Raw genomic sequence first — 25,453 nt, 5'->3', positions numbered from 1 at the left:
ATTTTAAAATTGTATTGCATACAATATCACCTTAAATGCTTTTGCCTACAACACATACCAATTTAACAGAAAATCTATATGATTGAAACATCCACTTCCTCAATTACTTCGTTGTTATGAAAACACCTGTCAGCTTCTCTTATCCCTCCGCCCCGTTTGTATATTCAAAACCATTGATATTTAACATGCAAAGCTTTATTTCTTTGTATATTCCTGTAGGGAGATGAGCATCTGTGGCTTGAGAAAATACAACCATATCGTCTGCATGCACGAGTAAAGCTATATTGATTGTCAGTACATACATGTCTATTTATAAACAATATATCTTTTTTATTAAAGCTACTTCAAAATCATTTACATACAATTGTCTAGTACCCGTGACAAAATTTCCCCCTGGAAAAGAAATTCACCTTTGAAAACATTTAAATAAGCCATAATATATATGCAGCCTTTAACACCATCATACAGTGATATAATTTTATGGTCACTAATTTACATGTTGCTGTCTAGTCTTTCCTTTATAATTTTTGTCTATCTATAAAGTCAAACGTCTTTTTGTTAATCCATAAAACAGCAGTATATATTATAGTCTTTTGCTTCATTTTAAAGTTTTGTTTAAGTCAAAGTCTGAAGGACAAAAATAACTAGTTTTTATTACATTCAGGCCTTCTCGTATAAGTTTAGATACCTAACAATAAGATCTAGGCGAGCTGGAATCTGTATTTTTGTAAAATTCAACAATTTAGTGTTGAAGTGTTTAATGTAACACTGCGATATAAGAATATAAGTAAATACGTATAGTTTGAAATAATGGTTTTAGCGTTCGGAATTTGCATATCAACTTTCACTTTCACTCTCAAAAATACGCAACTACGGCTAATCTGTACGTTGATACCGTGTGGTTTGTTGCTGTACGACTGATAGGAAATGTAACCTGCCATGTTATATAATGTGAATATAAACACTGTTGTGTAGATACTTTTTACATTATACAATCCACCATGACAACTTGTACAGCATTAGGACTTGGTTTACGACGTGCATGGATGCAACCTGTAGGTATTGTTTGTCACTATGTGTGTATGGTGTAGGTCTTACAAGTGTATGTGTGTATGTAAACAGGATATGCACACAGGGTAACACGTTCCACCAATAAGAAGATATAATATTCGATGTAAAATACCCCTTTATGTATACATACCTTGTTTTTATAGTGGATACAGAGTATCTTATATGGATTATCTTATTATTGATAGAACGTCAAACTCCTGTGCCATGAATGTGTGGTGGCAGGTACAAAATGTACAAAGGAAATGTATATATATATATATATAGAAGAAGAGTATATTGCCAGACATGTGCGATACAGTTCTACGTGAATTAACCAGAGTTTCAACGTGTACATGCAATCAATGTGTAAACATGTACAATATCGAGGCAGTTTTGACAGGTCAAGTTAAGGGTCATCTATATAGCAGAATGATGTTGAATTTCAAACACGAACAAATATCTTAAAAATTGCACAAAAATAGTCTTGTAATATACCAAAATGTTTGTTTGGACATGCAGTGTCTTAAAATCACAAATAATTTGATGTAGATGCTAACAATTTCTTCTATAGAGTTACTTTGTGGTAACTTGTAGCATGGAATAATTCTATGTCACAAAAATAACCAAACCTGAAAAATAACCCAGCTGGCATGCTCACAAGTGTCTATAGTACAGGGTAGGAGCATTTGTTTGACCGGATTTGACTTTATGTAGGTATAAACACATATTTTGAAATGCAAATGGCGGCTGTGGATGATATTACACAAATATGGCATAAAGGGAGGCATTTCAGCCATTAAAAATGCTCCTATATCATACTTTTAAGACATCTGATTATAGTAAGAATGACCTTTTTAAGACAAATTGTCAAACTGGTGAGTTATGGGCCTTTTTCAGAAATATATATCTTTTACCCCAAACTCAACGGATGAACATTTTTTCCTAAAAACAGTCTTCCTGCCATGTCTAGAGTTCTCTATAGTATCTAATATGAGCATTTTTGACGTTTGAAATACCTTCTTATATGCCATAATTGTGTGATATCATTTACAACCGCCATTTGCATTTCAAGGTCTTAATGAAATCAGTGTTAATACATATAAAGTCCAATCTAGTCAAACCATTGCTCCTATTCTGTGCTTTAGACCCTTGTGAGCAAAACGACATGACTGTTTAGCACAATAAATGCGATACGAATGAGTTAATTATGTCCCCCTGAAACATGCATTTTTCTCATGTTTTGTTGAAATTTGCGAACTATTGAACAAAATAAATGTCAACAGCAGGGCCCACAGTTTGACATGATACATATCAAAATTTTATCAAGTTACTTCTATTAAATTGCACCCTAGTAGGGATGTATAGCCTGTAAAATATCATTGTTTTGGCTGGATTTGCTGTTTAGATGCCCCTTAAACAAGAACGAATATTCATACTCGGCCATCTGTCAGAAATCGTCCGTCCGCCGTCCAGACACTCCCTTGACACTGCCTCATTTTGAAAGAACTGATCAACGCAATTTAAGCGTTTTCCGCTGTTATAGAAGAATATGTGCGTGAATAACTAACGTCAAGAGAGTATTTTGTTAAAAACTAGTCTGAAAATTTCAGAAATACAGCAAAATAACCAATTTTTCTATCTCCGCTTCGATTGGAAAAATTGGCAAGTTCAAACGAAGTGAATACAAAGGTCCGCTCTGATTGGTCAAAAACGGAAAACTTATATTTTCACTGCAAAACTTATATTTTCACTGCAAAACTTATATTTTCACTGCAAAATCTTATATTTTCACTGCTCCTCGCTGCAGTGAAAATATAAGTTTGGTTAGTTTGATACATTTCTATATTTCACTGGCAAAAATGCAATAAAAGCCCCTACTCCTACTAAATATCAACAAGAAGCAGACGCCTTTGGTTTATGCATGCTGGTTACTCCAACAATCCTGTTTTGCTTGCTCTGCTCTCCTGATCTTAAGTCTCCCGTCTTTTCCACAGCGCTATTTAGATATGACATCTAGGTCTGATGAGAAAGTTGGGAAGTGACTTTCAAGGCTGTTGCTCAATTGTCTTATTTCAATTTTTATGATTATGATTTGATCTCTTGGTTTGACAATACGCCCTGTTTCTCGTCGTCTTTGTGCTAGTTCCATATGCTGATTGAGTGTATTGGTATCTCTGGTATGGTAATCTTGTCCTGGATAATTTTAACTGTGTATTATTTCTCTGAGGCTGATATATATTTTGTTGACTGTCCTTGTAACTGACTTGTTCTCTTTTATCAGACTCATCACTGCATGTAATATTGAAACGAGGGACAGACATATACGTTTTTCCATCCTGCGGGATTTTCAGTCGTCTTTGCAATATATAATGCATACATGTACATGAATGTACGTATTTTAGGTAACAGGTCGACGAAATACTATTTAGAGACAAGGAACTCGAAAACGAGGGTGTCGTTGAAGCTCATATAATATAAAATACTTGTTTTCAGACTCTGAAGACTACACAACGCATTGTGCATTTATTGGCTCATGAACATTCGGGTTGTCCACGACAATCACAGAAGTGCCAATCTACTTATACGCAATCCATGGGATTCGTGACGTCATCTAATCCAGGTGTTCGATTGGGCGTGGACAAGTCCGAGTGTCTAATGGACGAGGACATCGCTGTCAAGGTCACAGGACTGTCTCCTAACGAAAGGGTCACTGTCCTTGCAACCATGGACCGAGACGGAAACATTTTCTGGTCACACGGCTTGTTCCGCGCCAATGACTGTGGTGTTGTAGACCTGAGTACTGATTCACCCATCAGAGGAAGTTATGATGGTATGGTGGGAATTTCACACAATTATACATATATATATCTAGTCATTATCAGTAATTTGCACGACAAACCTTTTTTAGGTTACCTGACAGGAAGTGACTTATTTGAATCGCCTTTTGACCGTCCTCATGCATCGTCAGTCCGTAAAGAATTTACATTTTCTATTTCGTTTCATAAGCCCCTAAGGTAGCAGAGTACAGTAAAAATGCCCAATTCTGAAAAATATGGCACATGTTTTAAATATGTGAACATTGCCAGTTAACCCTACATATTACCTTTAATAAAGTATATATATTTGTAATCTTTACAACATTTGCAATTTTAATACAGCTCTGAAGGATAAGTACACTTATTTTTTCTGTGATTTTTAGAGCTGTGAATACCATGGTAACAGCTTAAAAAGTGCTCAAAAATTGCAAAATATTATGATATTTGACCCAAAATGACACAATTCTCTACACAATTTTTTTTCTGAAACCTATTTAAAATTAAATATCTCTATCTTAAAGACAGAATGAATCTTGTTTAGACATATGTTGTAAATTAAGTTTTCCTGCTATCTTACCTTTTCTGTGGGCTTCCATTTTTCGCTGTAGACAAAACTAAATTTCCTGTGTAAACACACTTTCGGAAAATCCGGAAATTTAAAATCCGGAACCAATTTATTAATTTTTGTTTTAACAAATGTGAAGCCTGTATGTATTACTTCACACTGAATATACCAGTTATAGTTTACATTTATTTTTTCATTTTTTATGCATATCATAATACAATAGTTATTTACTTAACAAAAAAATCCTACTGTAGTCTGCTACCTAAATCACATTCAATAACATTTTGCTGAGACCTTCCATGGCCAAGGGTCAACCAAATTGTGAATAAAATGTGAAGTATCTGGTCTCTGTCAAGTTATCTCTAGGGGTCTGAGCTGTGGAGAAAACATGGTCAAATTAACCGAAATTTCGCAACTCTTTCATAGATGGATTAGTCTTCAGATGTTTTACAAAAATTGTGAATTTCATGACTATAGGATATTAAGTTCCACATGAGGAGAGGTACAATTTACCGTAGTTTGCATAGAAAACTGACATTTTGAGCACCATTCCTTTGGCTGGAATTGCCATTGAAAAAAATTCTGAAGTTGATATTAATTACCAGTATGGGATGTCTGGTTGACGTTATGTACCTACTAGCTCTTACTGACCCCCAAGGGATGATGAGCGAGGCCAAAACGGTCAAATCGATTGAAATTTTATAAAATCCTCATGAAGACACATAATATATGATTAACTGTTGCAATGTATACATTAGCAAATAGATGACGGTCTTAAGGTGCGTTTCTAAAATAGAGAATTTCATGACCTCGGTGTCTTACATTTTCCCCCAGGAGAAGGTAACACTCACTGTAGTTTTTACCTGTTAAATAACCATTTAAGGTGATTCAAACTTGGCTAGAATTATTATTATGGGATGGCAGTTTGATGGTGTGCACACTGGGACATATAGGCCCTGAGTGTTTTTGGAGATTGTACGTCCTCGTATATTTGGACCAAGTCCTCCTAGAAATGGTATAACAACATTCCACCGACAATGTCTTACAACGCCTTACAAAGTGATTACTAGCTGGATATGGAATGATAACATAATCAAATAAGTACATATAGGGTAATACATTGTGACGAATTAAAACAATTCAAATACTACGTCTACACATGTAAAATACTGCTCAATGAAAGAACTACCCGGTAGATCTGGAGTAGAAAATCGTCCGTGATTTCCTTATCAATCGCATGCCACACGAATGTTGTTGTTCTCTCAGTGTTGTATTCACTTGTAACTTTTATACGGTCCATGTATTTGTAAAATATCCGCGAAAATGTGTTATATATAACTATTCTCATCCACAGAGACTGATCCTATGGGTTTGATTTGGAGCATGGTGGCAGCCCCATGGTTACCAGCACACACGAGAATGTTCCAATCCAGAGCTATCAAACCTAGGATAATCACCTTCAGTGTCTTCCCAGAGTCTGATAGCCCTTCTGACTACCTCACAGACAAAACGAAATTACTAGCATCGATTGAACACAAAAGATGGTACAAATCTTCCAACACAAGACGAATTCCTATCGACCATCCACGACTTCAAGGCACTGTTTTCCTACCGGAAGGTAACTTTTTCACTATGAATTAAATCGGATATACATGTATATGATAACTCTGACTACTCACTATGAAGATTGGCGAGCTTTCATGTGAAGCCAATTATTAATTACAGGGTTGGCACGGGCCTTGATAAACCCTTGAGCTACACCTTGGACCTTTAAAAGCCTTGCATTTCATTCTTGGCCTTGAAAAGCCTTGAAAATTGGTCTACAGCCTTGAAAAATCTTTGAATATTAAAGTTTCATTACGATAAGTGAAACCCTGCATAGCTGGTCACTGGTCATATGGATTCAGCGTTGTCTATGATGCCTTCCCTACAGACGTTACCGTTTTGATAAATGTTTGATAAGAATAATTACCATGTCAAGTTGTATTTTAATCAAGTTGATAGTTATAAGTTGCTTTTTATTCTCTTGTTTCTTCTCAAGCTGACTTAGATAACAGGTAAAATGGGCCTTGGATATTTAAATTTGGTTTGACATAATCCGCATGAACCCTGAATTAACACCAGTAAGACGTATCCTAATGGTAGGCGGCATCGTTTCGGTGACAAAAAACCAAAGCGGAAGTGATTGTTTATTTCATGTTCTCATTTGTTATATTTGATTTTCACTATTTTCATTAAGTGTCTTGCTGATTATCACGTTCTCATTAAGTGTTTTGATGATTTTCACGTTATCATTAAGTGTTTTTAAGATTGTCACGTTCTAGTTTTGTGTCTTGTTGATTTTCATGTTAACATAACGTGCCTTTCTGATTTTCACTTTCTCATTGAGTGCCTTGCTGCTTTTCACGTTCTCGTTGTTTTCTTGATTTTCACTTTCCTATTAAGTGTCTTGCTGATTTTCATGTTCTCATTAAGTGTCTAGCTGATTTTCACGGTCTCATTTATATATTTGTTTGTTTTCGCATTTTCATTAGACATTTACTGATTTTCACGTCCTCATAACTGTGATATGAAATTCTCTTAAGATGGTGTCTCCTAAGTAAAAGATTTCTAACCGAATGTCAGGCCTACGTTTGAGTACATATGCTAATGTAGTTATAAGCCATGCTGGTCAGGGACACCAAGAAAACGACAGAACAACATCATGAAATATAAAGTGGAGATGACTCTTTTTGAGGATACAAAGAAAAACACAAATGTGTGTTGTATTCTTTTTTATTTACATGGTAAGTTCATGTTTTTTCTCCCATAATTTAATATTTATCATAATCTATCACTTGGAAAAAAGTGTATTGATTTCAGTCCTTTTTTTCAAACGTTAAAATTTACATAATTTTCTAAAAATAAAAATTCAACCCAAAATATTTGTTTATACTTGTACGTTCAGTTTTTCAACTAAATTAGGACTATCCTTGTAACCACTAACCTTCTACAGAGAATCGCTGCGTTGTTTTTAATCATCGCATTTGTTTTCCCCAAAAAGTCTTGATATCGAGAAAATAAACATCGAAAAAGCAAAGTGAGTTTTGCAGCAAAGCAAATGGTGGTTCAAAGATCACCCATGTCAATTTTCAAGATAATCGGTTCATTATTGTCAGACCATGTCCTATCCCCTTAAGTCTATTGCTGATTTTCACGTTATCATTTTAAAAGTTGTTGTCCTGACTTATTATTATAGATAAAGCTACAAAGAAGTTGTACGCTAAGGTGGTCATCATAACGGTGATTTGTTTCTTTTTTCAATAGAGCTATTATTTCCCCGTATCTCTGAAGCATCGTAAAGCTATTGGTAGCCAATATCTTAACTGTCATGTTTATGACATGTTTATGACATGTTTATGACAAAGTAACCATTTCTATCTGTCAATTTATAAACGATATGTTTCAATTATTTACAAAGTCATTTTTTATGCTACATAAGTCGGGGGTTAATTGCCATCGTCTGTTTCGACGGCATTACGTAATCTGAAAGTAGTATTCATTCAACAGGGCCAGGTCCATTCCCGGGAGTCATCGAAATGTACGGCGGTCTAGTGCCGATTGTGGAGGGACGAGCCGCTCTCCTCGCATCCCGGGGCTTCGCCACGCTGTCCTTGTCCTATGTAGAGGGGAAGGGTCTGCCACAGACGATGGTGAACTTTGAACTCAGCTATTTTGAGGTGAATATAACGGCCACTTCAGATTTAACAAATGACCAATAAGGAATTAAAAAGATGACTGACATACCCATTTTATATACACGTAGAAATTCATTGAAAAAGAGTAATTCAGTGGTCTTGTTTTTTTATTATCATTAATACACTAATTCTGCTGGTACATTTGGTATACAGGAAGCGGCGAAATGGTTTGCCAGTTTACCGGCAGTACGTTCAGATGGTCTGGGAGTATTGTCTTTGTCCCTTGGAGGAACCATGGCATTGTGGATGGCGCAGACCATTCCGAATGTATGTATACTTTAATATTTATAACACACGAGAGTTTAACCTTACAGACCGAGAATAAGAAAATAACCTACCTGCTGTTAAGGTATTTAGCCTTTCAGAAATGATGATTTGCTCAAGTATCGTCGTCTTTGGTACACCAAAGTAAAACTGTTTAACCCATTCAGGATCAATGCTTTCTTTTTAATTGCTGTTATTATTCCCCTAATAACTAACAACTTGATGAGCGTCTTTGCAAACCTATTACAGAGAAACTGGCGTTTTATAAGAACTATTGTATTTTCTTTATTGATAATATTAAGTATGCTGAAATAATTTCAATATTTGGTAATGATGATTGGTTAGTCATAAGGTAATTGCGTGTATGTACAATGTTTAAGTACACTTTAAGTACGTTTTTTTTTCTATATTGCGTGATTGCCTTAAATGTTTTTATTATTCACCTAAAGTTTCTCTATTCATCAACTGAATTGCTTTTATTTATTTATTTATTTATTTATTTATTTATTTTTCTATTTATTTATTTATTTATTTATTTTTCTATTTATGTATTTATTTTTCTATTTATTTATTCATTTATTTATTTGTTTTTCTATTTATTTATTTGTAGTATGCATTATATCCGGAAAATACAAACCGCTATGTTCTAATAGTACTATACTACTTCCGGTTATTTTGCACTTCCGCTAGGCAGCATGACATACGTAGAGATGATATAAGAATTAGGTACGGTGCGAGAGTTGGTAATTGCATTAACCTTGGACAACATTGTTATGATTTTTTATCTTTGTTTTTTTTACTGTTTATGTCATGTTCTTGGCGGCGATTGCTTCGATAGTTCTGTCAGAGCCTCGGAGCAATCGTAACAATGAACGAGACCCCATGATTGTAAACATACTTTCTCTCTTTTCTATTCCTTTCTGTACCTTTCTGTTCTATCGAGTGATATACTCTATTACATTTGAGTGTTATGGTGATTGTACGAACTGTGGGATTATGATTTGTATATACCTATTTAATTATGGATGAATTAAACATTCTCTCGGCCAATTGTCAGGGACTGGGGGACAGGGTCAAACGTAAAGATATTTTTTCGTACTTAAGAGGGAAAAAACATAACATTTATTGTATACAAGACACTCACTTTACTCAGGAAAATGAAAATATTATTCGTAATGAGTGGGGGTATGAATGCTATTTCAATTCTTTCAATTCGAATGCAAGAGGCGTTGCAATTTTTTTAACAATAATTTTGAATTTAAGGTGAAGAAAGAGAAAAAAGACTTGTCAGGTAATTTTTTAGCTATTGAGGTAGAAATTAAAGATATAAGTATTACACTCATTACACTATATGGTCCAAATTCTGATGAACCAGAGTTTTACAACCTGCTTACTGACACAATAGACAGTTTTGGAAATGATAAAGTAATTATCTGTGGTGACTTTAACTTGGTGATCAATCCTAATAAAGATTATGACAGCAGCTATAAGTCCATAAACAATCCAAAAGCAAGAGAAAAACTTTTAGAAATAATTCATAATCAAAACCTTATCGACATCTATAGAGAATATCACCCAGACCGTACTAGATAAACATGGAGAAAGTCAAACCCATTGAAACAATCAAGACTAGATTTCTTTTTAATTTCAGATAATTTACTAGCTAGCATACATGATTCAACCATAGAAAGTGGATATCGTTCAGATCACTCATTTCCAAAATTAACTGTGAAACTCCATGAATTCAAAAAAGGCAAGGGTCTTTGGAAGTTTAATAATTCCCTATTATATGATGCAGAGTATTCAGAGATTGTTGAAAATGTAATCAAAGTAACTAAATTACAATATTGTCTTCCTGTCTACAGCTTGGCTAATGTTAATGATCTGTCCGATTCACTTTTGCAGTTGAATATAGATGATCAGTTATTTCTGGAAACTCTACTAATGAATATAAGAGGTAAAACTATATCATATGCTGCCTATAAGAAGAAATTACAAAATGAACAAGAAAATAAGCTTAGGGAATCTATAGAAGAACTTGAAAAACAATATACAATTAATGTTACAGAGTTGGATAATAAGAAAAAATAATTAGAAGATATTAGAATTAAGAAAATTAAAGGTAGCATTGTAAGATCTAGGGCTCGTTGGGAAGAGGAAGGGGGAAAACCTACTAGTTACTTTTTTAGTCTTAAAAATAGAAATTTCATTTCAAAAATTATTCCTAAATTACAGTGTGATGATGGGAGTTTTATTACAAAGCAAGAACACATTCTAGATGAAGTAAAATGTTTTTATGAAAAACTCTATGATTCTAAAACAAATCTTGAAAATGTTGACCTTACTACTTTTCTTGACTTTGAAAACGTACCTAAACTTAATCATTCTGACTCTGAAAAATTAGAAGGATTAATAACAACAAATGAAGCAAGTAAAATATTGGCAAACATGAAAAATAACAAAAGCCCAGGATCAGATGGTTTTACAGTTGAATTTTACAAACACTTTTGGAAAAACCTTGGTATCTTTGTTGTTCGGTCATTAAATTATGGATTTGTTAAAGGGGAACTATCAATCACACAACGTCATGGTACTATTACTTGTATTCCTAAAAAAAATAAACCGCACCATTTTATAAAGAACTGGAGGCCAATTACTTTACTGAATATTGCATATAAGATAGCGTCCGGGGTAATAGCTAGCAGAATAAAATCAGTACTAGATAAAATAATTAATAGGGATCAAACAGGATTTCTTGAAGGGCGATATATAGGTGAAAACACTAGACTATTATATGATGTTATGAGTTTTACAGAAAATAATAATATCCCTGGTATGGTATGGTACAAATGTGTTAGTTTCTCAGTATGCAGATGATACTTATCTGACACAAGATGGTACTGAACAGTCATTGAGAGAATCAATAAGTGAATTAAATACTTTTGCAAAAATTTCTGGCTTAAAGATTAATATCGACAAAACTGAAATTGTATGGATTGGGAGTAAACAATATAGTCGGGACCAATTTTGTTCATTAGGAATATAGTTCAGTGTTGATCTGCATGAAATGATAAAGATGAATTTTGACAAAAAAATTGTGAAACTAAAAAGTCTTATTAAAACTTGCAGTAGACGAAATTTAACTCCAATTGGAAAAGTACACTTGATAAAATCGTTAATGATTTCCCAGTTCAATCGCTTATTTATTTCCCTTCCAAATCCAGGTAAGAAAATATTGAAAACAATAAACGCAATTATATATGAATTTTTATGGCACAGTAAAGTTGATAAAGTTAAAAGGGAGGTTATAGTTCAAGATTATGCTTAGGGTGGACTAAAAATGCTTAATGTTTATAACTTTATTGACGCATTGAATTTAAATTGGATCAAGAGACTATATGTATCCCCTGGTAAATGGAAAATTATTTTGGAGAAATTAGTGAACATAAAAAGACTGTTAGATATTGGAGGTAACTTTATAAAGATTTGTCAAGAACACTGTAATAATATATTTTTTGGAAGGATGTTTTAGGTGCTTGGTATAGACTAGATAACTCTGATAATATGAAACTAGTAAAGGGGAAGTCACTCTTGCAAACACCTCTTTGGCTTAATAATAGTGTAACCATTGGTGGCAAACCAGTATTATATCCCAGGTGGTATGAAAAAGGCATTTATGTTTTAGGCGACTTCATTAAGGACCATAATACTAATACATGTTTTACATATGATGAATTTATACATAAATATAACATTCAAACAGACTTTTTTAAAATATAATGGAATAGTAGCATCCATTAGAAAATGTCTACAAAATAATGTACAGGTAATTGTAGAAAACAAAGTAACTCGTCCTATTCTACCGGCCAACATTTCTATATATTTCTTAAAAGGACTAAAGGTTCTTAAGTATTTTATGATTTGTTAAACAATAAAAAAACTCTAGTCGCCAAAGGCAAAGAAAAATGGGAAGAAATCTTTAATTTTAATCAGGAGGACTGGTTGAGTGTATACACACTGCCTTATCAAATTACTAAAGACTCCAAACTTCAGTGGTTACAGTTTAGAGTTTTCCACAATATTCTAACCACCAATTCCTTTTTTGTTAAAGTAAAACTTGAAGATAGTCCTCTTTGTAATCTTTGTAACTCTGAAAGAGAAACCATTGAACATTTATTTTGGGTATGTGATAAGTTCAAAATCTTTTACAAAGTTTAGATTTGTTATTGGAAGCTCTTTTTATTCCTTTTACTTTAAACAAACAATACCTTTTGGCAAGATTAATACTTATAACCCTGCATTATACAAAATTGACAATCAAATAATTTTACTAATAAAGCAATATATTTACAGAACTAGATGTCTGCATAAGTCTCTCAACATCAATGCATTGATTTATTCTATACTTGATCACTATAAAGTACAGAAATGCATCACTAACATTAAAGGGGAGGGAGCTAAAGAAAAAATTGTGAATGATTGGAGGAAGTGGGAAAATTAATACAAATTTTACAATGACATGCTTACTATTGTACATGCATGTATATAATATATGACATCAAAAAGTACATGAAAATGTTAATTTTCGTCTGTGTAACTTTTTTCTAATATTGGTATTTGCTTTACTATTTACATGTATATATTATTATAACAACAATTATATCATTGAACAGTCTTGAGTAAATTGAGTTACTCTTTCACCAGTCCCTGACAAATGCCATTTGATGCTTCTATTTCCTAAAACAAAATCTATTTTTAAATTTAACTCACCATTCAAATAAATTTATTAATTACATATGTATGTGTGTGTGGGATGGATGTATGTTTATCAGAATATGTATACAGGTATAGGAATATGTATGGTTTGTATGTATTTATCCTTGTAGTTAAATTGATGATGATGATAAGTATGATGATGATTATTATTATATGATGATTAGTATGATGATGATGATGATGATGACTATGATGATGATGACTATGCTGATGATGATATCATGATGAGATTATGATGATGATGAAGTTTATTATGATGATGACTGATGATGATAAGATTATGATGGTTATGAGTATGATGATTATGATGATAATGATTAGTAGGATGATTAGTATGATTATGATGATGATGATGATGATGATGATGATGAGATTATGATGATGATGACTATGATGATGAGGATGATAATGATGTTTTTGATGATGATGATGGTGATGAGTATGTTGATGATGATGATTAGTATGATGATGATATTATGATGATGATTATTTTTATGATGATGATTTTAATGTTTAAGTAGGATGATGAGATTATGATGATGAAAAATATAGGTTATGATGACAGTGAAGATGATATTATGATTATGTTGATAGCAAACCATTCATATTGGAATCGATGTGTGTTTGTGTGTGTGATTCTTATGTATTTATGTATTAAAAATGTCTTTAAAGATAAAAAAAATATAAAAAAAAAAAATGTTTAAGTACACTAATAGTGTATCTGGCTTTTCTTGGAGAGGTCCCTCCTCCAACGACTCGGTCATAATAATACTGTTTTATTCTATGGATATAGAGGTAACACAACGAGTGGTTGTTGTATATGGTAATTCTTTCACTCGAGTTAGTTGTTTTACAAAAGTTCCAAAAACTCCAGCTTCTGGTGTTTTTGTAACTTTTAAAATAATACTAACGAGTTTATGTGACCTGTTTCTACCACAATTGAAAAGCTTTTCTGAGGACGAATTGACCTGTTTTGTGTCAAATTTTGTTCTTTCCGCAATATCAAGTGTGGTGTAAGGATATAACCTAATCTCAAATGCCGCTAATTAATATGCACATCTGACAAATGCGTTGTATAGAAGTATAACAATTCATTACAAATCATAACAAAATAATAAGTATGTTTATTCTTTCAGAGCAATAAATTGATAAAAATCTTTATATATTTTAAAGAATGTGCGTTATCATTTCCCGGACATCGCGAAGCGGCCTTCGAGTGAATTCAACCATGTGATTAAAAAATAGTCCCCGTCGAAGGTAACCTTGTCAACCAATCAAAACACCCACCTATTGCGGTAGAAACGTATATAATTACTAAGTTGTCAGAAACAAATAAACACCGTAGATATGATCGAGAAGAGTGATGAGGATCTTCATGTGTATTCTGTCATTTTGTCGTAGCGGATTTCACGAGTTTGCACACTAGCATAACTCTTTACTCACAAAACATTTTGATCGATTTATTATCCTATACTAATGTATAATAATTTAAACATCAGATGTTCGTTTGACAACATTTATGTACGACGTCATACTAGTGTTAATACACAAGTATCATATGGTGTTAGTGTATTCGTAGCTGAAAAGGCAAGCTATGTGATTTATATATATATTATAGTGCGTCAGTTTTGTTATGAAATCTGCCATAGATCTAACAGAACTTGTAACTTGAACAGTGTAGATAGTCCTAAGATTGACTAAATTTATCATCTTGTCGCAGTCGGTAGTGATGCCATGAACATTTTATATTGACATGAAATGTTACTTCGCTTGCGCACTGGTAAATGCATATGGATCTCTTATTATAGATCCGAGCAGTCGTCAATATCAATGGGATGCCATATACTCACCGGTTTTGGACACATAATGGAGTGGATATTGGGTGCAAAACAAGGTAACTTTGGAATGGCGTCAAATGATATACTTTCTGTACTTATATTTGTAGGTTTCTACAGGGTCAGAAAGTAGCACATTTATATATATTTACATTTCCACTGTGTGTTCTCTATATGAAGTTACTAACAAAATTAGCGTTCATTCCTAGGTGAACAATTAACCTGCCGCGTATGAATACATACAGTACATTGTTGACGGTGCCAATGCAGAAGTGTGAATATAAAATCGCGTTTGATTACACATGAAATAATGTTTTATCAACTTTAAAACTTGTAATAATTGTAAAATTGAAGACAAAATTTCAATATTTTTCTTTCATGATGATTAAAATAATGAATTTGTGTAGAACTATATTTTGTGTACTCGTGTACTTGATTACCTTTCCCGCCAAATTGGAAATATCTGTTACGCTGTTACATCGATCATTCAGCTGTTTCGTCACTACGTATAACGAACGTAGAATACTGTTCGATTTTTTTCAAAGATTACGTTGAAAAATAGTTTTGAAATGTCAATATAAGAAATAATTGTTATTTTTTGTTGTTCACTGGTGTATGAACGGCATTTTTTTACAGATATTTCAACATGACGCGCTGACGCGTGAGGGATTTTATTGCGCTATGTTCGTGGTCATTAAATACAGAGCATTATATATATACAGACACACCAAAATGTTTACTCAGAATGTGTACAAGTCGGTGTTCCGCGAAATTTAATACCCGCGAACCAGTTCTAACTGGAAAACCGCCAAATATTAGCCCCGTGGAATATATCCGCTATTTAGTATGAATTTCGTAATAGCTATAGAAAAATCCTAAAGAATTATTCAGTATCAAAACAGCTGTTCCCTGTTTTGCTTTGACAGCCTCAACTTCTTGTGATATCGTTGTATTTAGTATACACTTGCATTTTCTTCATTTTCTAGAACTGATGTTTCACTAATCCAAACGAACCACGAGGGGATGTCGGTAAAGTACATGTTTGTGGTCCATGATGACTCGTATTTAAAGGTAAGTTTTGATTCACTGACCACGTAACAAATGAGAGATCACTAAAAGTAAAGTGGCCTAACAACCGGTCAGTGACCAAATAATATACATTTGGTACTGACTACAGCCAACAACACACAATAAATATACTGTTGCTAATATTATCATCAAAGAACAAAAGAGAGGCCGCAACCTTAATACTGAATGATTAAGTGATGAGGAGAGGAACCATTTAATATACTTGCGAAACAACCAATGAAAGAACACATGATGCACTGGACCAACAACCAAAGAGTGACCACTAAATGCTGACAAAATATCAAATGAGACCACTAAATACATTTATACTGGCGAAACAACTAATGAGAGACCACTTAACATATCTAAAAACAACCAGTCCGAGACAACTTAACAGATCAAACAACTACTTTATACGCCAACCAAGCAAACACTGAGGACCGAAATATTGTTCTAATCATTACTGTACATATACTTGTTGTATGTTTTATATCATGTCGCATTCATTTTATCCCAGAGGAGTTATCTTACCTTCTTTCGAACTAAGCTCACATTGTTTAGATGTTACTACTCTACTGTTTTTATGAAATATCCTTACTTAGTTCAGCTGTAGAGTGATCAATAATTTTACTGTTGTAGCCGTGGTCACATGGCGCCAATCTCCTCACAATATCGGGTGGCGATGATCTAATGACCCGGATGGAACATAATATCCGATTTTATGAGGAATTCATGCCACAAGATTACCGCCAAAAGAAGACGGAATTCGTTGTATATCCAGGCGCAGGACACCTGATACATTTGCCAAACACCCCCTTATGTCGAGTGGTCGAGGGAGCTGACAAGATACAAGAGGCTCTAAACATGACGAACCCGAAACACCAGTATAGTGAGTTGGAAGTTACTGTTTTCAGAAAAAAACAACAGTTTAATTCATAGCATATACTTTATCATCACAAACATCAAATTGCATTAGTTGTACCAGTGTTACTTGTATATCTTTTTAATGCTGTTCTTATATTAAACAAATCGGAATCATTCGCTGTCATCGACTGTCTATTCTTAATATGATAGTCATTCTTTGTAATAAGAATTTGTTAACATTTAATAATTTGAAACTTCTTTACAGAGCTAGGAATTGTTTCTGATAGGTGCTAGAACAAATAAGTGTTCATACCAGGAAGTGATCGTTAAGTTATGTTTTGGATCTATAATTCGTTTGGTTTGTTAACCTTTTTATGATTTAGAAACATTGCTATTGCATTTTGTATGCCATTCTGTGTTTATCATATCCCTTACATGTAGAAAGGGCCAAACTAATAACCTCTTAGACATGCTTTAATCATTTACGAATTATTCTATGTGAATGGCATTTCCTGACGCATTGATTTTTTTAGATAACCTCTTGCTCTCTGGAGGATATCCAAAGGAACACGCAGCGGCACAACGGGGCGCCTGGCAACGATCACTCAACTTCCTCAGGAAACATCTGTGGTGAAGGAAGGACCCAGCAACCTAAAAGTTGTTCCTCAAGGTCATAGCATCAAAGCCAGGTGCGAGTTGTACACGAGCGCTATGACTTGTGGTCAGTTAATAGTGAAAACAATAAGTATATCTGATCATTTTCAACTAAACGAAATCCTACAATAGTCTAATTGACACTGCAATTTAATGATTTTTGTTATCTCAAATTAACGCTGATATTTGTTATTAATTCATATGAATAACATTGTAATTGTAAAATGATAAAAGAAAAAAAAATGAAAATATATTCAACTGTACGGAAAACTAGTGTGATATTCCCACAGAACATGAATTTGACTTAAAAGCAATATTAGGCAAGAACTTTTTCTCTCTGTTACTATATCGTAATCAGGTTTGTCATAGACGTAGATGGATAAAGCATATATTCCAAGTACTATTGCGTTGTCTGTGATCATACAGGACATGCATACTGTACGTCTGAAACATAATAAGATTTTAAATGAAAAGTGTAATCAAAAGCTCGTTCTTTCAGTAGGAATTGTCTCCCATAGCACATACTTTCTGGATTGCGCTTGCTTTCCTTGTGCACATTGATACCCCTCAAATTATTTCCTTTTTACCAAGACATAATTTTTAGATCACTATTTCTGAAGGACCAATGTGAGCTTATGCCATACCGTGGCGTCCGGCATCCAGCGTCCGTCGTCCGGATTCCGGCGTTCGTCGTCGGTCCGTCAACAATTGAACTCTCCTTCTTAGCCACTGATAATAATTTAACAAAATTTTGTACGAATCATTCCTATGTGGTTGGGATTCAAATTGATATAAATTATGGGGCTGACTTCCCAGGAGCCTGCGAGACAGGGCTGGAATGGGTCTGTTTGCCAATATTGATATTAAAAACTTCTATGGAACTAACCAATGTCTGACGTTGATATTTAAGTAGTAACATCCCTAGGTAGCTGAGATTCAAATTTGTACAAATGATTCGGGCTGACACCCTAGGGGTCTAGGGGGCGGGGCCAAAAGGGACCCATTTGGCAAAATTGATATTAACAACTTCTTTTCTGGAACTAAGCAATGTATGAAATAGGTATTTCAGTGTTAACAACCCTAGATGGCTAGGATTCAAATTTTTACAAATGATGAGACGGACCACTCAGGCGCTTGACGGGCCTGGCCAAAAGGGGTCCATTTGGCGATATTGACATTATTGACTAACCATGTATAGAATTGCTAGGCATTTAAAGGTAGACACGTTGATGTTGTAAAAAGGCTCAGGGGTCTTGCCTTACCCCTGAAATCTTAGTTCCTTTATTATATCTTTGAAACCGTGGAGATCCCTATGCAATATCCATAAATACATTGTAGCATTGTTTGGCATCATGGGATAAATACAATCACGCTATAAAAATGGGTCCCTGGTGTCTTTCCCCAGGGGCTCAGTTTCTTTGTTATATCTCTTCATATCCCCACACCATAACCATAGCATTGCTGAACATCAAGAGATAAACACAATCCTGATGCAAAAATAGCCTAAGGAGTGTTTGCCCACCCATTTTGGTTTCTTTAAACACAATCATGTTGATTCTGGACTTCGTTCCTGGTTTATATTTTTGAAACAGTTGAGATCCCTACCCCATAACCATGTATAGCATTGTTAGACATCAACAAATAAAGCTATTAACAAATAGACTATGAACAGTATTTTGACGTTTGGTCAAAACTTCAAGGTGAGAGATACAGGCCTTCTGTGCCTCTGGTTTATACTTATCGTAATGTTTGTGCATGTACCTGTGTGGAACTAGCAGGAACATGCGAGTTTGTTTAATTATTGCGATATGGAAATCATGGTGAAAACAAACAAACAAAACGGGTTATTGAACTGAACCCCATTTTTGTAAAGTCTTCTATATACATGTTTGTTTTTATAATTAATGTTATTGTAACAACTGTTACTGTATCCAATAAAACACGTGTGTTTGAAAGAGGTAATTTATGTTGTAATATTTATTGTACTGGGTTCAGAGACCTTGTATAGCCATATAAAATATGGTGTCAACGAGACACTAACAGAGGAAAACAAAGAAAAGTAAGAGAGAGCTTACACGGCAGAAAAGAAAAGGTAAAATGGGCAGGACAAGCTTGGGCTCTAAAATTGACTTATTCGGCAGGAACCTGCTTTAGTTGCCTCCAGAGATCATAATCCAGTTCTCCTACGATTTTCGTTCAGTTCAGTTTTCTCGCTAAATGTATTGTTTATAAAGTCTTCATTTAATGATATAGGGTATATAAAGTCAAGGACGTGTTCAAACACGTGTTTCAGTCTAATTTCCATTTTTGTTCTTTAAAACTTTTACATGGAAACAACGCCCGATGATGGAAACAAATTACATTCTACACTTATATGCAAAATGACGGATTCTGGATATTCGATTTGTGGTCAATAATATACATATACAGGTATGATACATATATGTTTCTACCAACAAAAGTGGGTGGTTTCAACTACCAATGCATCAAATGATCGTTACAACTGTTTTAACACATTCAGTTTATACTACAGGTGGAATAAATGCTAAATGGTTGACCACCAAGCGCCCTTTGAAACGGAAACTCGCTCAAGTTTGTGTTTTTTTTTTTTTTTTTTTTTTGTTTTTTTTAACGTCAGGATGCCTTTGGCACCTGCCGTTTTAGTCGTGGTGGGTAAATTTTGTTAGTCACACTTTTGTTTCCGGCTTACAACTTCTCTTTTCTGTCATACAAATGATATACATCTGCAGCCTAATATAGTTCCTATTTTAGCAGCAATTACTGACACGATTTAACTGATTGTTCCCGTGTTAACTGCAATTATTAAAAATGAAATATGAATGTTTGGTGTTCCACATTATTATTATAGATTTTAAATATAAACATTTTTACATCAGTATATGCAATTTTGTTGGCGTAGGATTACGTAGTTCTGTCTCAATCTTGCCTTGAAAACGAAAGTAAAAACAAATCAGTTTGATCGTCGTTGAACTTTACATGCGTCCACAGAGAAACTATCCACATGTCTTAGACTCATATGTTCATTCTGAGTTCATATGCAAGAACATTTCATATAAACCTAATACCAACCGTGTTTATTTACATAGTCAAATGTTTACTATCTATAAATAGCTTTGCAGCCATACATTACACTGGATAACTTCAGCTGTCACGTGACTAATCACGTGATCATCACTTATCGGCCAAAATGACGGTTATGTCTAATGTAACTAAACCATATTTGTATGTCGCTAGAATACGCAAGAAATATCAACATGAATTGAAGGCAAGTTGTAACAAACTACATTGCCGTTTTTCATGAGGATTTTATTAGATAATATTATTATTTGTTTATTTGAAAAAAATCTAACGATTATATGATCCATGACTGATGTACCACAGCACTAGCATTTTGTTTGTCAAAACTGTTGGCCTATATATGTCTCATCGGACAGCGTGACCGACAGCGCGACCGCAGTTTTCTATCGGAGGAAAAATATTTGCATTTTCAATGTTAAAATGTTATAATAGAAATTTAAAAAAAAAGTTAGGCTGTGTACATCTAAGTCATCTTGGATTTTATCTCTGCATGTTGTTAATAGACCGATTTGTCCTTCAGTTAATTGTTTTCAAAGTTTACAAGCAGCTTTACTGAAGTATATCAATAATCTTCCACAAACATTAAAGAAAAAGGTCAGGGAAAGCACTTTATTCAACTATTGGAAAACCTTCAGCAGATAAATATGTTATACATGTTTTCTTGAATATATATAGAATAGGAATAACCAGATTAAGACATTTCATTTGATACAAATGTAGCTGTCTGACTATAAAATTCAATTTTAAATTCCTTATTTTATGACCTCAGACCCTGACGTTTCTCAGGGCCTTCGGCCCTTTGATGTTTTTGTAACTTTTGAAAAATTAACTAACGAGAGTGAAAGATTTATCGAGAGACTGTTTATACTAACAACAGGAGAAATGGTCAATGAGATTACATGACTGTATTTACCAGTACAAATATTGATGTTATTTGCTTGTATTTTAACAAACATAAGATTTCGCAAAATGTAGAAAATGGTAGAAATCGTAAGTCATTATTTCCTTCACCCGGATATCGTCGTGATTTTCAGATATGATTGAAGCGTTGATGGGCATTTTGCAATACCCTAGCGCCGGCGTCCACTTATGAAGAGATGTTAAGATCAGTATTGAAGTAATTAAGTAAGTGGATTGTATGTTATGATTAGTTGAAATACATAATTAATACTTATCATTGATTTGTATTTACAACTACACTATACGTCTTTCAAGACCGTGTTCATTGTTGAAAAAATAGGTAAACGGAAGAAAATCCAATTTATCTACACAGCGTGATTGGCTGAACTCCAACATCATCACATGCCCAAAGCACCACACTGCCAGCTGTAGCACGCCTGATAGGAACCACGGAACCAAATGATTTCCCATAGACGGTAATGTTAACGTTCACCACTGTACTGCTTAAATGGAGTTTTCAACACTGGTCCTATAGCCATAATTTTGAAGAATGTCATCTCGGAAACCTGTAAAAAGAATGATTAAAAATTCTACCAATTTGAACTTTTTTTATATGGGGGCCACCATCTTGTATTGAATTCAGCACCAAAAATTCATCTAAATTTACAACAAAATACACACTTAATTAACTGCCCCTGACAAAAACAGGTTAGGAAAAAAATAACCTTTTTCTATATATTTTACATCTACATGTATTGCCCAGCCCACACATAAAACTTTGGAAACTTCTCTCACCTAAATATCCAATCAGTAGGCCCCGATGCATTCACCTTCCTATTAAATCTTCTGCCCAAACGGGGAAAAGCCACAATCTATTTTTGATTTGGCTCTATGGTCCCTATAGAATCGTACACATTTTTCAAATTTACGTTTTCTGGGACTGGATAGGACCATAGGGTATGATGTCCAAATAAGAAGTGGCTAGCTGCAAGTCTTGGGCTGGTAGGTCAAGTCTTCTATTGGTACCCGAGATGGAGATTCCTATTAGAAAAAGACATGAAATTGAAACATTTTTTTAATTAAAATATAAATATCTTGATGAATTTTGAATCTAGACAGATGTCTTTTGGTCATACAAGAGTATTGATATTGTACTACTGAAAAATATAAACAAATAAGATATAGCCTGAGGATCAAGGGGAGATAACTCAATGCTATCTCCCCCACCCCCTTATTTCTTGCCTTAATCTAAAAAAAAACCTAGGTCAAGAGCAATCATTTATATAAATGAGTCAAAACACGCACACAGGACAGTGGGCCGGGCTAGGGACAAGATAACTACCAAAAACTCCACCAAAAATCGAACCGGGGTAGTGACAACAGAACAACCAAATACATCACCGAACACCGAACCGGGCTAGGGACAAGAGTACAACCAGAAAAACCACCAAAAATCGAACCGGGGTACTGACTACAGAACAACCAGACACACCACAGGACCACGAAACAAGCTTTATACAGCTTCCATTGAAATACAAACTATATTTCCGTATTACCCTGGTCTGTGGCCTCCTTTACACTATACACAGGCCCATATTTTCACTATAAACAATCCCAGAATCTAATTTCCTCCTTAAATTCTGCCAAAATACCTCCATGATGAAAATCCCAACCGAAAATGTGCAGATGGGTCCCATAATTTTGTTTCCATGGACGCTGAAAGAAACATCATGTCCGGTAGTTCCCTATAGGAACCACGGAACCAAATGATTTCCCATAGACGGTAATGTTAACGTTTACCACTGTACTGCTTAAATGGAGTTTTCAACACTGGTCCTATAGCCATAATTTTGAAGAATGTCATCTCGGAAACCTGTAAATAGAAGGATTAAAAATTCTACCAATTTGAACTTTTTTTATATGGGGGCCACCATCTTGTATTGAATTCAGCACCAAAAATTCATCTAAATTTACAACAAAATACACACTTAATTAACTGCCCCTGACAAAAACAGGCTAGGAAAAAAATTACCCCCTTTTTTTTTTTATATATTTTACATCTACATGTATTGCCCAGCCCACACATAAAACTTTGGAAACTTCTCTCACCTAAATATCCAATCAGTAGGCCCCGATGCATTCACCGTCCTATTAAATCTTCTGCCCAAACGGGGAAAAGCCACAATCTATTTTTTGATTTGGTTCTGTGGTCCCTATAACAGGCTGCCACGGATGGCCTGGCATGAACTAACATCGTGTTACTTATCACGGCTCACTCGGCTGTACACATAGAAAAACCAAAGCACGCTTCTAAGGTTGGGAAAAATAAGCGACTCGCGCTTAGTGCCACATGATCTTGTGAGGAGCGAGTATATTTCTTTTCACGGTGATCGGATTTTGTCAATGCCACAAAATTACTGGACGCGAGAAAGTAGTCTAGCTTCTAGAAGGCTATGACGAACCTTTTGGGAAAGAGTTGACACAATCAGCCGGTGGTAGTGTCACTGACAAAATATTTACGTTTGTGATTGTACAGCCCACGCCAATTACATTTCATTCTATGGACACAAAAACTAGGACATGAACCATGAAGACATATTTCCAGTAGTTCGTGCCGGAAGGGCAAGGCTGATAGACCTTTGTCCAAGGACACCTTCAACTAAGCAGGGCAATGTACACATTGTGGGAAAAGGGCCAGAGTAAATCTGCTCCTGCTTGCATACGTTAAAGAGAGCAAAGAGAATATTGACACACATGGGTATTGTCGTCACGAACATCATTTCGAAATCGTACGTAGCAGCAAGAATAAATCCAAACAGACTGTGATACATTTCTGAAAGTGCTTTGTACGACACATTACACTCATATCGATATAAACATTATACCGTTAGTGATTCTGGCATCGAACGCTAAATCTGCATTGACCTCCGTGTCTATGAAGAATTAGCTACTCCAAACCTCAACCATTTGTTAATATTGTGGCTAATGGACTACGCTGCCTAAGGCTTTACATTGACATTGACACAGGCTCTGGCTGACATTGGTTGCCTCGCTTGCTTGAACTTATCCAAAGCCTTTTTCTACGGAAATCTGAACTCATACCGGTACCGATGCCAATATACGGTGATATCAAGATCATTGAGGCGACTGTTTTTCGTTTGGTCGGAAGGACAATGCAGGTAACACCAATAAGCCCAAACAGATGACACCTCGCACGAGCTCATCTGCCTTTTTTTACCACATCCAAAAAACGTTGGTCGTTTTAAGGATTACCTTAACAATCAATAGAAGGTTAGCACATTCTACACATGTGAACATCAGACAATACCACTTATGAATGGATCTCCCACGAAGCTCGTGATGGACTCCGTCGCAAAACCTGTCGCTCACCTTACACCGGTACCCGTTCCAAGCCACTGGTAGGAGGCAGTAAAGACTGAACTCGACCAGAATTGCCTGTTGGGGTATTCTAACATGTTTCAGTTGGCTAGTTTGCCACTTGGTGCCACAGAATTGTTGTTTTGTGCCAAAATGAATAATGGTACTCCTCGACGCACTCTGGACTTGCCGGACTTTGTTGCCTTCTAATTCTGAAGTTACTTCTTACTGCGTCAATAGATTCATATTGTAATAATTTGTCTTTGTGGCTGATAACACTGAAGGCTCATCAATTCAGAAATCTCGGATTATTGACACCGAAAGTGAATGGCGACCCGATTTGTTTATTTTGGACACCTCAAGTTGTATTTCTCCACTGACTGGATCATTACTAACTGTAGTATACGGTCTCATTATCATACTTTCTCTCATATCTCGCCATGTTGG

The 25,453-nt window shown here is 34.8% G+C and overlaps 1 protein-coding gene across 1 annotated transcript; it reads left to right on the top strand.

Moving 5' to 3' along the window:
- The first annotated feature begins 888 nt into the window (after positions 1-888).
- LOC117335376 (acyl-coenzyme A amino acid N-acyltransferase 1-like) lies at positions 889-19,588 on the top strand. Its single transcript, XM_033895335.1, has 9 exons — positions 889-1,055; positions 3,544-3,880; positions 5,786-6,049; positions 7,981-8,150; positions 8,322-8,435; positions 15,017-15,102; positions 16,030-16,114; positions 16,751-17,000; positions 17,509-19,588. The coding sequence occupies exons 1-9, from the start codon at positions 1,002-1,004 to the stop codon at positions 17,607-17,609; spliced, it is 1,461 nt and encodes a 486-aa protein (XP_033751226.1). The 5' UTR covers positions 889-1,001; the 3' UTR covers positions 17,610-19,588.
- The last annotated feature ends 5,865 nt before the right edge of the window (positions 19,589-25,453 follow it).

The sequence above is a fragment of the Pecten maximus genome, chromosome 10 (assembly GCF_902652985.1).
Source record: "Pecten maximus chromosome 10, xPecMax1.1, whole genome shotgun sequence".
In the NCBI taxonomy this organism is placed as follows: Eukaryota; Metazoa; Mollusca; class Bivalvia; order Pectinida; family Pectinidae; genus Pecten; species Pecten maximus.
This window is presented reverse-complemented; position numbering and strand designations above follow the sequence as displayed.